This window comes from Pollicipes pollicipes, unplaced genomic scaffold, assembly GCF_011947565.3.
Source record: "Pollicipes pollicipes isolate AB1234 unplaced genomic scaffold, Ppol_2.1 Scaffold_4002;HRSCAF=4701_pilon_pilon_pilon, whole genome shotgun sequence".
NCBI classification, from domain to species: Eukaryota; Metazoa; Arthropoda; class Thecostraca; order Pollicipedomorpha; family Pollicipedidae; genus Pollicipes; species Pollicipes pollicipes.
In genome coordinates, this window is record NW_023596420.1 from 43,929,940 (window position 1) to 43,943,389 (window position 13,450).

General features: G+C 50.1%; 1 protein-coding gene across 1 annotated transcript; it reads right to left on the reverse strand.

The window, feature by feature from the left end:
• Positions 1 to 971: 971 nt before the first annotated feature.
• On the reverse strand, positions 972 to 11,994 carry LOC119093131 (F-box only protein 28). The gene is made up of 6 exons (XM_037216035.1): positions 11,587 to 11,994; positions 6,649 to 6,776; positions 5,983 to 6,231; positions 5,166 to 5,379; positions 4,170 to 4,306; positions 972 to 2,156 (listed from the first exon to the last, which is right to left on the reverse strand). The coding sequence occupies exons 2-6, from the start codon at positions 6,766 to 6,768 to the stop codon at positions 1,884 to 1,886; spliced, it is 993 nt and encodes a 330-aa protein (XP_037071930.1). The 5' UTR covers positions 6,769 to 6,776; positions 11,587 to 11,994; the 3' UTR covers positions 972 to 1,883.
• Positions 11,995 to 13,450: the final 1,456 nt, after the last annotated feature.

Genomic DNA, 13,450 nt, shown 5'->3' on the forward strand with positions numbered 1-13,450 from the left:
CTGTTACTATCTGCAGAGATGTACAATCCAAGTTGGATGGTGTGTTCAGGGTGTGAACAATAAAATGTGCTTACTAGGTGCACTGAACCAAACACCACCCATGTAAACCATCTGGAATGCATATACTAAATTTGTACATACATGGAAATAATGATCTACCCGCTGGCGTGTAGTCCTGCACTGTCATGGGCAAGAGGCCTCGCATTAGCTTCCCCCAAATCCTATGTAAGCACATGTAGCAGTAAATCCAAGGTGGTCGCCATGGTCTGCCGAAAACGATTTCATAAGCGCGTGCGATTCAGCCTGAGAGACCCACGTTAGACGACACAACGCGGGACTGTACGAGAGGCGCGGCTGAGACGGTACGCAGCAAAATTAACAGAAACCGTATACGGTGTGCGGCGTTTCAATTGCATGAGCGTCAAATGAGTTTTGGGACTGGACTGCGGTGTGCCCACTTCACCATTTCTAAATTTTGCCGCTTCAACGCGCTTTTTTATTCCGGACGAATGCAAACCTGCAACCTTTGGCATGCAGGCTCAGGACCACGAGCAATGAACTGACAAAAAACAGTCCACTCAAGATTTGATGGATCAAAAAGTCCAACAGTTTGAAATTTGACCGTTGAAATATTCTCGTATTCCGAACTGCAGTGAATACAAAGCTGACTATGTTGTTTACTCAGTACCATAGCTAGGAGAACTCACAAACAGCAGCTACCCCCGCGTTTGCCTGGTTAAGTGAGCACCAAAATGATTTTCTCGAATAGTCTTGAGACCGGATTACCCAAGTCGTACATCGTCGTAAATCCCAGAGGATTACTCTGTTTAGAACCACCATGTTGTACGAAATTGGCTGCAAATGGCAGCCAAATTCGACCAACCGACGCACGAAATACCGGGGCGTATCAACCTGGAGCTTTGAATGCCAATATCCATGAAACGAAGACCGTTTTCACAACACACCTCTACTGAGAGAAGTACCATCTATTTCCTCACGGATCCATAAGCAGCTAATCGTACCTTATTTATGCAACATCCAAGCGGCGTCCGACTATCCGCACATAGTAGGACACAATCATGTGTGGGAGTATACACACGGCGAACAGTAATATATACTACATATGTCAGGACCATGGTTAGCTCACAAACGGCTGTATAAAGAGGCTGGCAATACGCTTGTGCATACTGGTCCGTGAGGGCCAGCAGCAACAAATATCACGATTCCACGCCACATTTCCTCAATCTCTACCATGTTGCATCTCGAAGGCAGGTAGAATGCATCCAGTTTGAGACAGCGACCCGTTGGCACGTGAGCCTTGCTGAAAACAACCTCCACGCGTAGAATTACCACCAGAATACAATCACGCAGTTATTAATTCGTAGCATCGCGGATTCGCGTGAACCTGCCAAGCCGGGCCAGCGACGGGGCAGCGGACAGCAGTTCCACCTGCAGCGGCTGGGCAGCGGACAGCAGTTCCACCTGCCGCGGCGGGGCAGCGGACGGCAGTTCCACCTGCCACGGCGGGGCAGCGGACGGCAGTTCCACCTGCCGCGGCGGGGCAGCGGACGGCAGTTCCGCCTGCCGCGGCGGGGCAGTGGACAGCGGCGCCACTTAACGACCGTGGACCGAGCGTGACCCGCGCTACTCTCCAGCCACACGGTGGACCGTCAGTCCACATCCGTCACCAGAGCCAGCACACAGCTGCCACACCAGACTGAACAGCCCGCACTGTCCCTCCCCGGTCAGGCAGCCCGATGGATAGCCATCCCCTATCCACCACCAACGGCACAACACAGCCGGTACAGCAGAACCGAGTGTTCACCCGCACGCGGGAGTTCCCTGCGCCGGGTTTCTAAGGTTCTGAGCCGTGACTGACACGGCTACGTCTTCTTGACGCGCTTGGCGGCGGGTGGGGCGGGCAGCGCGGGCCCGGCCGGGCCGCGCGCCGGACGCTTGCGGTGCTTGGCGTCGTCCGGGTCCGCGTCGTCACCGGTGTGCGCGCGCAGCCGTTCCTCCAGCCGCCCCAGCTTGGAGGCCAGGTCGGCGATTAGCAGATCCTGGGCAGAGAGCTTCTCGGCCTGGTCGTTCAGCTGCTGCCGCAGCTCGGTCAGCGACTGGCCCTGAGTGCTGGAGCGGGACCGCTGGGCCGACACCTGGCGGGAGACGTACTGATGACGTCACAATACCGCAGCTGGGTCAGCGACTGACGCTGATACATGCTCTCTAACCAGTCACCACACACGAGCGTGTTTTCACTCGCTTCTGGGTCTCGGGAGCGAGACACTAGACAGGACGGACCTCCTACAACTCGGGTCTGGCAGCCAGGCGCGGAAAGGGCCCGTTTGTTCAGGTGAACCTAAACGCACCGTATTCCAGCCCACCACTCTCCGGTTGCCTCTATAGCGTCACTGCAAGCCAGAGCCTGAGTCAAGCCCGCAGCCTGCCAGAGCGCCACCTATCGAGAAGACCCTGTACTAATTACCACGCGTGTGCTGAGTCTACGTCCACCCGTGAGCATGTCTGCGTTTGAATTTGCAAACCACAACCTTGGATTGGCGTCTTTACTTTTAGTGCGAAGACGGGCTGCACTGACCGAGGATGCATCGCTGAATGCCCAAAAGAACGTCCGCTACTTCATCTACGAAACAATGTCTACGAAGGTGAATCATACGGAACACGACGCCAATCATAACGGACTGGACCACAGTATAACTGTCCTCTTTACGCAGTATACGTCGTGCTTAACTGTGTGTAAACTGTTACACATGTCCATCAATTCAATAATTTATCATGTAAACGCCAATCGTGTGCATGCCAGCCAGTATAACGGTAACTGTTTTCCCCCAGCGAGACAAAAAGCTACGCCACATCACTACAGGCTTGCCCAATGCCGGACAACTAGAGGAAGCGGGCCCCCCGAGGAGAAGACAATCCGATGCACCCTGTGCCCGTCGCTGTTCAATGCTTCTCCTGCTGCTATCCAGCATAACAACGCCCAACCATCTCCTCAATTTGACCTGTGCGACGTGAGCTGACCATACAGCGTCATGACGTGAGCTAACCATACAATACCATGGCGTGAGCTGACCATACGGTACCATAACGTGAACTGGTCATACAGTACCATGACGTTAATTGACCATACAGAACCATGACGTGAACTGACCATACAGTACCATGACGTGAACTGACCGTACAGTACCATGACGTCAACTGACCATGCAGTACCATGACGTTAATTGACCGTACAGTACCATGACGTGAACTGACCATACAGTACCATGACGTGAACTGACCGTACAGTACCATGACGTTAACTGACCATACAGTACCATGACGTGAACTGACCATACAGAACCATGACCTGAGCTGGACATACAGAACCATGACCTGAGCTGGCCATACCGTACCATGACGTGAACTGATCATGCAGTACCATGACGTGAACTGACCATACAGTGCCATGACGTGAACTGACAATACAGTACCATGACGTGAACTGACCATACAGAACCATGACCTGAGCTGGCCATACAGAACCATGACGTGAGCTGACCATACAGTACCATGACGCGAGCTGACCACACAGAACCATGACATGAGCTGACCACACAGTACCATGACATGAACTGACCCAGTGTTGTCATATTTACCCCTTGGGTGACAGCGATGCCAATATGTTTTCATGATACTACACCGCGGCTTGAGGCTCACTGTCTGTTGCCTATTCCCTTGCTCAAAATCAGCCAATCAGCATCGAACAATGCGACAGTCAATCCAGCATCGAAGCGCCTCAGGCTTTACAAATGGCCCGGACAGGTCAGATGTCTGGGTTTGGGGTCAAAGGACATCTGCTGAGCGCCAACGAATGGCGAGTGAGGACCGCCGGAGAGCCGGGATTCGGGTAGAATGCAACTTTATTTTATATCCTTGCACACCCTACTAGAAAAAAATTTGGAATGCTCAGCATACCATAACATACCATGACATGAGCTGAGCATAGTGTGCCATGACATGAATTGTCGACGCAGGATAATGACGTGAGCTGCCGCTACAGTATCACGACGTGGGGTGCCCATACTGTGCCATGACGCGAGCTGACCATACAGCACTGACCACGTCATCCAGTGGTCCCCTCCCCCTTCCGCCCAGATCACAGCACGCACCTGCTGGCTGAGCTTGGCCACAGAGTGCTCCACCACGTTGATGCTCTTGTTGCGAGCCTCGATGGCGGCGCGCTGCGAGGAGAGCAGGCTGCCCAGGCACGAGCTGGGCCAGGTATCACCCGACGGAGCGCCGCCGTCTGCAGAGGGACGAGATCAGCAGGTCGATCACAAACAAACTGGGCCAGGTGTCACCCGACGACGCGCCGCCGTCTGCAGAGGGACGAGGTCAGCAGGTCGCTCACACACAGACTGGGCCAGGTGTCACCCGACGACGCGCCGCCGTCTGCGGAGGGACGAGGTCAGCAGGTCGCTCACACACAGACTGGGCCAGGTGTCACCCGACGACGCGCCGCCGTCTGCAGAGGGACGAGGTCAGCAGGTCGCTCACACACAGACTGGGCCAGGTGTCACCCGACGGCGCCGTCCGCAGAGCGTCGAGGTCAGCAGGTCGCTCACACACAGACTGGGCCAGGTGTCATCCGACGACGCGCCGCCATCTGCTTAGGGTCGAGGTCAGCAGGTCACACAGACACGAGCCGGGCCGGACCCGACGGCGCGCCGCACCCCGCCGCCGCCGTCCGCAGAGGGTCGAGGTCAGCAGGTCACATAGACACGAGCCGGGCCGGGCCCGACGGCGCGCCGCCACCCGCCGCCGCCGTCCGCAGAGCGTCGAGGTCAGCAGGTCGCACAAACACTATTATGAGCGGTAAGAAAAAGTCCGGAGCAGGTAGCGGAATACAGGAATTGAAGCAGCGACAGCGTGGGCCGGGATTACTGCAAGGCAAACGTGGCGCGACATTCACAACATACAAAAACGACGCCGACGTGAGTGTCCAGTCCGCAGCTGCCAGGGCCATGCTGCACGATCCCGCTCGGATTTCTTGCTTTAAGAAGTTATGCGTGGTCTGCGCGGCTGCCCAGCCAGGCCTCGCTCGGTGCTCTGCAAGCCCAGACGGCAGGGCAGCGACCGGCCCGGCAGGCCTGACTGCGACGTACCGGCGCTGCTGGCACCGCCGGAGAACAGGCTGAGCAGCGAGAGCGGCCGCGGCCGGGCCTCGTTCCGCTTCAGGCCGGGCACGATGTGTTCCTCGAAGTGCTCCATGGCCATGGAGGAGATGTCGCGCAGCTCCTGCAGCACGGTGAAGGACGAGCGCTCCACCGAGGGCGCCTCCTTCAGGTAGCGCACCACCCGGAACACTTCGTCCAGCACCTGCCGACGGAGAGAGGCGGGGAGGGGGTGAGACGCCAGCTCCGAAACTCCGCAACGCAGGGCTTTGCGCAGGGCGGAAGACGCAGGGCATGGGAGTCTGGGGCCTTAGGACGGTCCCGCACTCCGGACCATTCCTGGCCAGTGAGGGTGAGCACAGACGGGCGGCCGGCACCGGCACCAAACAACGGGCATCGCTCCAGCACGGGCCGACTAGACATCGTTCTTCATCGGTCCCGAATATTTTGCCCACGTCCACTGCTTCTCGCCTTTAAGGCCCATCATTTTTTTTCATATAGATTTGATCGTTCTGTCGCCGTAGATGTATGGCCTTAGTGAAACAATTCAAAACGCATCTTTGTGTCCCAACTTTTTTAGTTCCACTGTCTAGGGTTGTGTTACCCATCATCATTCACCAGCCCCTGCAGGTGCCCTCAAAAGGCTAACAGAATTCACTTCCGCGCACTCCGACCAGTCGTTGATCTGCTAAGCAGCAGGCATAACGCTACATCTCAGGCCGCGCAAGCATCCCCCTCCGTAGATCTCCCCCGCGTCAGCTGCCCCAGCGACCCGACCGGTCGGCCCCGGCGGCGTCGGCCAACCCACCTTGCCCGGAATGAAGCAGCACGCGTCCATCTCCATGTAGCGGCGGTAGGTCATGCTGAGCAAGCCGAGGCGCGTCTCGACGGCGGCCAGGTGCTCCACGCGCCGCGAGAGCGGGTGCTCGCGCCGCTCCGACTCGCGGCGCGGCAGCTGGGCGCGGAACAGCTTCAGCGCCTGTTGCACATACCGCTCGGCGCGCGAGAAGCCCTGGTTCAGCCGGTGCCGGATGGCGCGCTCGAACGTGCGGCACACCTGGCGGCGGGCAGGAGCTGGTTCACGGACAGCACACCGGCGACTCTCGGCACGCGTTGGGGACGACACGGCTGCCCGTGCGAGCACCAACGGCAGCCCACACACCAGCGCACCACGTTAACCACTCCACAGGCACCACCCGGGGTCAAGCATCCATGACAAGCCTCCGTCCGGTCCATCGAAACACGGCAGGAACTCAAACCGCACGCCACACGCGACGGCGGCTGATGAGTCGTTTCAGGTTCAGACCCAAGCGTGTTCTATTGCGTTTTATTGCCATCCATGCTTCGCAACGCCTACGCTTCTGCTTCGTAATTATTTATGTGGCACGGTGGGCTCCTTCAACGATTCACAAGGAAGCAGCTGTACAGACGATGTATTAGGCTAAGCTAGCGATTAGTTTACACCACGACGTACCAGCCGGATGTTGGAGGCGGTCTCATATGACAGATAGCTGATGATGGCCTCCAGGAGTTCAGGAGGCAACATCAGAATGTTGGCAGGCTCTCTGCCCAGATCGGCTGTGACGAGATCCATGATGGCTGCTGTAAACGCACATTACGTGTTAGGCAATACAGATCCATGTGTAAATGATGGAAAAAGCTTTAGCCTTATCATTTGTGAAAAACGAGATCATAGTCATAGGCAAATGGCTATTCCTCTAATCCCATTGTGTGGACTGGACAGGCTGATCAGAAAAGTCCACCTACAGCAATGATGACTGCTTGAATGTACATCAGATAAGTGTGTACAACACCTGGTGTGCATCAGCACGAGTGCATTGGCTCGAACTTCGACAGATGTTTCGCCGGACGCACTTTTCAAGGGTGGTGGTGTCCACACCTCCACAAAAATAGTGGGGTGAGTTATATGTGCACGTCATACCGCATCTCCAAGAGATCCGCTGCTGACTATGAGTGTTACCATCTCCAGCGGTATTTATCAATATCTCTCTGTCTACGCCAGTTGGTGTAACTTATTGACACAGATTCTACGTCAACGATTGCAGGATCAGGTATGCACACTGTGCGGCCTTTGGTTCTAAATGCCTCAGGTGAAATGGGCGCAATCCGTGCAATCCTTTAGGCAAATGTATCCAGGACTGTTTTAATGTTTGATTTGTAGAAGTCTGCAAAACGTAATTTCACATCAAGTGCACCTATGGATCCTCCCTGCCCCAGGTACAGAGGGGGGAGGGGGGCGCACCACACTGGGTGCCAGCTGTGAAACTGATCAGTGCGACGGCAGGGTGTAAACAGTGTTGCTCCCCGCCACCCCCGCGACCGGAGGACACTAGAAACATAGTGAGTGCCACATAGTACAAACACAGCATGTCTGCGACCCACGCCACATCAGATCTGAGAGTAGCTTTCATTACAGGCTGCAGCATAGCCAACATGAACACACAACTGTTGATGAGAGCATGCCTATTTCCCAATCCACTGTCAGATTATGTAGATGTCTACCATACTCCAACAGCCAGTTCGAGCCATTCCTGGTGCACAACTAGCAAGAAAATGTAGCCAGCAACATGGGATCCCAATGGGGTTTAGGTTTCCGGGACATAGTCCAGTTGGACCTTGTTTTATCAGCAGCTTAAAGTTCTTCTGGGGGTAAACAGTGGCACCTCTTATGTTTGAAGTAGGGCCAATAATAACATGACCTAGTGCACACTCTGTGCTGTGCAAATCAGCTAGCCTTTCACTACAAACAACTGACAGTACTTTTTTCTTGTTGCCTCCCTTCCTAACTGACATAATGACACTAACAGGTAAACATTTCAGATGAACCAATGCCAAGTCACATGTTTTCTCTCACTGTAGTCTTTGTTGTGATGATTAACAAGATGCCAGGTTAAACAAGCAAGATGCCTCTTGTGACATGGGACCAGCAATACCATGATCAACACAGCCTAGTATAAAATATGGCAGCAACGGCGCACATTTCACGACTAGCCATGGCGCTCCCATGTAAAATGCTCTTCTCCAGGCCCACAGCTTTCATAATCTTAAACATACATATGCATACAAAGTGCATAGAAGTGAAGCTTGTACAATTCTCTTTTGATTTCCGGGATCAAAAGTGTGCGCCATAGCATTCATTTTCGAACCATCATATAAGGCGTAGACCCATGTACGCGCCGCGATGTCCAGGCCTAAGATCGAATCCCGCTGTCGCCAACTCTTTTCAGCAGAGTTGAGATGGAACATGGAGTGAATATGGTCGCTGACTGGCGATAAAACTATTGAGTGCAATAATATTCTGATTAGCTATATATATATATATATATATATATATATATATATATATATATATATATATATATATATATATATATATATATATATATACATATATATATATATATTATAACATAACACATTAATGTATATAAAATATGCATATCCATGCATATTGTCTAGCCTGAAGATGCAGTTGCTGTGTTGTGAAACATGCTGCAAGTTACTACAAAAAATACATATGAGATTTTTTTACATCTATAAAATATACCCAACAGATGTTATGAAGCCTTTGGGCTTCATGCAACAGCCTATGGCTGAGGTGCATAGCATAACTGTGCCTGATGTATGGAACCTATGGCGATGGTAGCGATCCAAAGCTGGGTGTCCTCAATGCGGCCAGTGGTAGGACCAGGCACTGTGTTAGGTGCTTAAGTTGCGATGCTGGCGGCCACTGCTGTGTAGGGCCGGCAATGCTGCCTCAAGACCAGCACAGCAATGATGACACAGCAACATTGCCAGCACCTCTGATTGGGAAGCAGTTGTGCTTAAAAGCAGAATGGTAAACATTATAGTGATAAGTGCCATGATGGTGAGCTATACTGCACAGTGGTGCTGATGACAAAATTTATAAAACTACTTTGATTGATCCTGAAGAGCTTAAACACCTGATGGACCTATGGCCTAAGTGACCATGCTCCCCAAAACCATTTGCAGAAAGGGTTTTTTGGCATAAAGAGAATAAAAACATTTCATCACTGGCTACACTAAGTAACTAAACCTGAAAAACTAGCTTTCACATTACAAAACCTGCAAAATAAATATGTGAAACTTAAATATGACAAAATTTTTATATTTGTCATCCAGCCTTGTAATTTATAACTAGCTTCCATCCATTAATCCCCAGGTAGGAAAGGTACACCAAAGCATCTAGAGTGGAATGGGCAGCTTAGACAGATTTAGAAGATGCATCGGTATCTGACACATATGCTGCATTTGCTTAAGGCAACAAAAGCCCTCAATGGACCTTAGATTGCCCCAAACCATGCCCCAGTTATACACATTCTTACACAAATGTTGCATGCTATGTTGATATCATATTTCTGTATCACCCTTGCACTCAACATTTGCTCATATTGTTGCAAGGAAATTGCTTTGTATAATTTTTGCAATGATGTTCTGTAACATATACAATGCTGAGGATTGGGTTACAGCTAGCTTTCAGAATATTGCAATATTTGACATAAAACATCAGTTTCTATAAATGTCACAAGCATGAAATCCTCCCTTCCATAAGCAGTCATTCTATGATGTCAAAATGAATTTGATAGCCCTGCATCTTACATGATAATTATTTCAGAATAAATCATAAAGATGATTTATCTTGCTGACTAACTGTACATTTCAGGCACAACACAAGCCATTGCACCCATTAAATATATTAAGTATGACATTTGCTTCTTACATTGAATACACTTACCAAGCACAGGTTACTGTTAAATGTCAGGTTTATGCTACATGCAGTCTCATGGAGATGTTGCATTTTGTGATGGTGGCCTCCAACAATGTTGAAATGCACTGGCAAATGTTGGCTTGCCCTTCACATACTGTTGCCAGAATATTACAACAAAACAAAGGTAAAAGTCACACCATGATCATCTGCTTTGGGCATCATTTGATGAGACTGGCTGGACTTTTGAATGAAAGACACTAAACTACAACATGAAAATAGCATTTAATCAAAATGAGGTGTCCAGACACTATGAAAAACACACGTTAGGTGGAGGTGATGTGGAGTTGCTCTCAGCACAGCCCAACAATAAGCCACACACATTGATTCTTCTGATCTGGAAAAAACATAACTTACAATTTCACATAAGCTGAATTATGCCAGAAAACCTAGCCAATTTTTGATGTCAGATGACCTATTCTAAAAAGTGCAGGCTGGTCACTCCTTTCCTTAAATTTCATATCAGGTATGTGCACAACACTGCATCATACCAAACATTTCCATTACATTAAAGTGCCTTTCATTTCTCAATACACACATCTAATGCAATCACACAGCTGTGCTGAACTGACATAATCACTGGTAAGCCCATTCCATGGGTGGTAATGCCTCTGTAGACATAAGCTATCATTGCATATGTTGAATATTCAAATGCCAATCTGATGGCAATCTCAATATTCATATACTAAAATATACCAAGATCCTTAGCTCCATCATAAATATACCTGAGCAGACCTTGGTCAATCACTTCACCTGCAGCCTCCAGAAGCATTCAATGGCTGGTAGCCTAGGCCACAGTATTCATAACTAGCAAGTTGTGCAGTAACTGAATCCTTACATGATCAGTTTTGATGCAGAATATTTAAATGGGTCATTATATGTAAGCTAAGACACAATGTGACTTAGCAAAGAGCAACATACATCTGATTAGCCCAGACACATCTGAAATTACTTGAACACAATCTAATCCACCAACCACCATCCCCACTACCCGCTACCACACTTTGTACACTTAAGGGGCCTTGGCCCCCAATGTTGACTTGGGCCCTCTTAATATCTCAAATATGAACATAAAAGGGAATATTGGGCCAATGAGCCATTGTGATTATGAAATGAAGAAGTGTCAAAACTGCTGGCATGCTAGGTACCAAAATGCATCACCACCAATATAACTTTCATGTATCACTATCATCATTATCATATCAGCCTCAAATAGAAGTGATTCTCCAACATTAAAACAACCTTGGAACCAACTACACTCTTTGTAGTTGGAGCCAACTAGTCTCCTTGAAGATTTGCTTTTATGGCCCAATCTTGCAGTAGTTGGGATCTGAAATGCTTTACTATGGCCAGCTTCAGAGAAGGTATTATTAGCTTATTCCCATAATATTCTTATTGCAACACCTCTTAGTTGGAAGGAGTTAACAATGTATGATTGGTAGACAACACATTTGCCAGCACATTTCAGTTCTTGTCTGACCTGCCTGCCCTGTTGCCAAGATATATATATATATAATAAATATAATTGTTCATGAATATATAAATATAAAAAATCATGAAAAGCATTTCAAGAAATGCAGATTCGTATATTGTGCCTGACTTTACCTGAGTGACCACATGCACTGACTCACAGTTTTGACAGCACTATTCCCCCTCATCGCAAGTTACTGATCCCACACAACTGTGATGCAGGGCTGTCCAAGTCAAGACCCCTTTTTAATATGGTGTCTGAAACTGGTTCAGCATCTTGGCAAGGGAGAATAGAAGCACTAATAAAATATGGAAATGAGACAAGGCCTTTGCAATCAACCCAAGGCCTCTTGTAACGACAGTATGGCAGGCGTGGGGGCCCACAACATAAACGGTCTTAATTAACTAATTATAGCACGAAAACTGTAGATACCAATACCAGTAGAAGCACCAAACATTTATAAACACCTCCAGCACCTTAATTCAACTCTATATGCCATTCATTGGCGATAAATGCTGTTTACTCTCATCCACCACCCACCGACCACCACCTACACTGCTCACAACACGCCAGTAAATCGCGATGCAGCAGTCAGCTGCTCATGCAAAGATAGTTCCCAGCTGATTGTACGATGACGTCACAAAACCAAAAAAAAAACACCGCCAATCTGTGATAGTGTCGTACGACACCGCACAGGACAAAACCAGACAGGATCGGGCGGAGCTGGACAGAACCGACCGGAACCGAACGGGATCGAACAGGATCGGATCGAACCGGATGAAGGTGCACTGAAACCAGACGGGTTCGGGTGAAAACGCGGACGTGACCGATAGAAACAGGACAGGACAAAACGGCAGCAGATAAGACCGCACGGTGCGGACGGATCGTGATAACGTCAGATGAGACCGGGCAAGATCAGAAGAGACCGGTCCAGGCCGGACGAGGCGTCACGGGAGTGGGACTGGACGGTGCCGCGCGGGACCTGGCGTGATGAACGGGGCCGGACAGAGCCGGATGGGACTGGGCGCCACTAGAAGCGGCCGGACAGGACTGTACGAAACTGAATGGGACCACACCAAAAACCAGACACAACCGGGTGGGACCAGATTGAACTGGATGGAATCAGACAAGGTTAGATGGAACCATACGGGACCGGACAGGACCAGACGGGTCTGGTCTCGTTCCGGCCGCGCTCCGTTCTAATCCTGTCCGGTCCCACTCATTTTGCTCACGCCCCTTGCTGTCCGAGCCAATCCCGTCATGCCACTAGGTCCCGTGTCGCCATGTCTGGCTCCGTCCGGTCCTGTCCTGTCCAATCCGATCCCATGAGGGGTCAAATTACATCCGAAACCGTCTAGTTTCATTTAGTTTCATCTGGTTCCAAACGTTGGATCACATTCCAGTCTGTTCTACCTGGTCCCGTTATGTAGCGTCCGACTTTATTACGGAATGTTCCATATCTGAAGAAATTAAAGCGATCATCAGATATGACATAAGCTCACTTATATCTAAGCATTGGTATACTTTTAAGTGGGAAAGACTGTCACAAACAACACAATGTCTCTGTATTGTAAGTACGCTGCTCATGGCGTCATTATCTGATTTCGTCATGGTACCTTGCACAACATCGATTGAGAGCCAGTTAACGACCGTTTTTACCCGCTAACTGTGACTACGAACTCCAAATATGAACGACTCGATCATCATATTTTTCTTGGCCTTGATCGCCGCGCGGCTTAGGGAATGGGAACATTGAAAAACGCTATTAAGGCGTCATGGACGCCTGGCCGACATTGAAATAGTCTCCGCGAAATAGTTTGCGCATCTTCACGGACGTGTAGCTCAGAAATTAGAGAGATTTCGGCATTAAAAAGGGCAGAACTGTAAACTGCACCGGATGATATTTAAGATGGCTATTTCGTCTCAAAACTCAACACAAGTGTGGAACACTTCCTCTAAGTCACATCCGGTGCCCCCGATTCTAGTTGATCCTGTCCG

What these genes read in the sequence shown, in the direction of transcription:
- LOC119093131 (XM_037216035.1), bottom strand. Translation starts at nt 6,768, where the DNA reads ATGGATCTCGTCACAGCCGATCTGGGCAGAGAGCCTGCCAACATTCTG. An exon ending in GCTGCTTCATTCCGGGCAAG is followed by an intron (nt 5,380 to 5,982) that starts GTGGGTTGGCCG and finishes CTCCGTCGGCAG; the next exon opens with GTGCTGGACGAAGTGTTCCG. An exon ending in TGGCCAAGCTCAGCCAGCAG is followed by an intron (nt 2,157 to 4,169) that starts GTGCGTGCTGTG and finishes GTCTCCCGCCAG; the next exon opens with GTGTCGGCCCAGCGGTCCCG.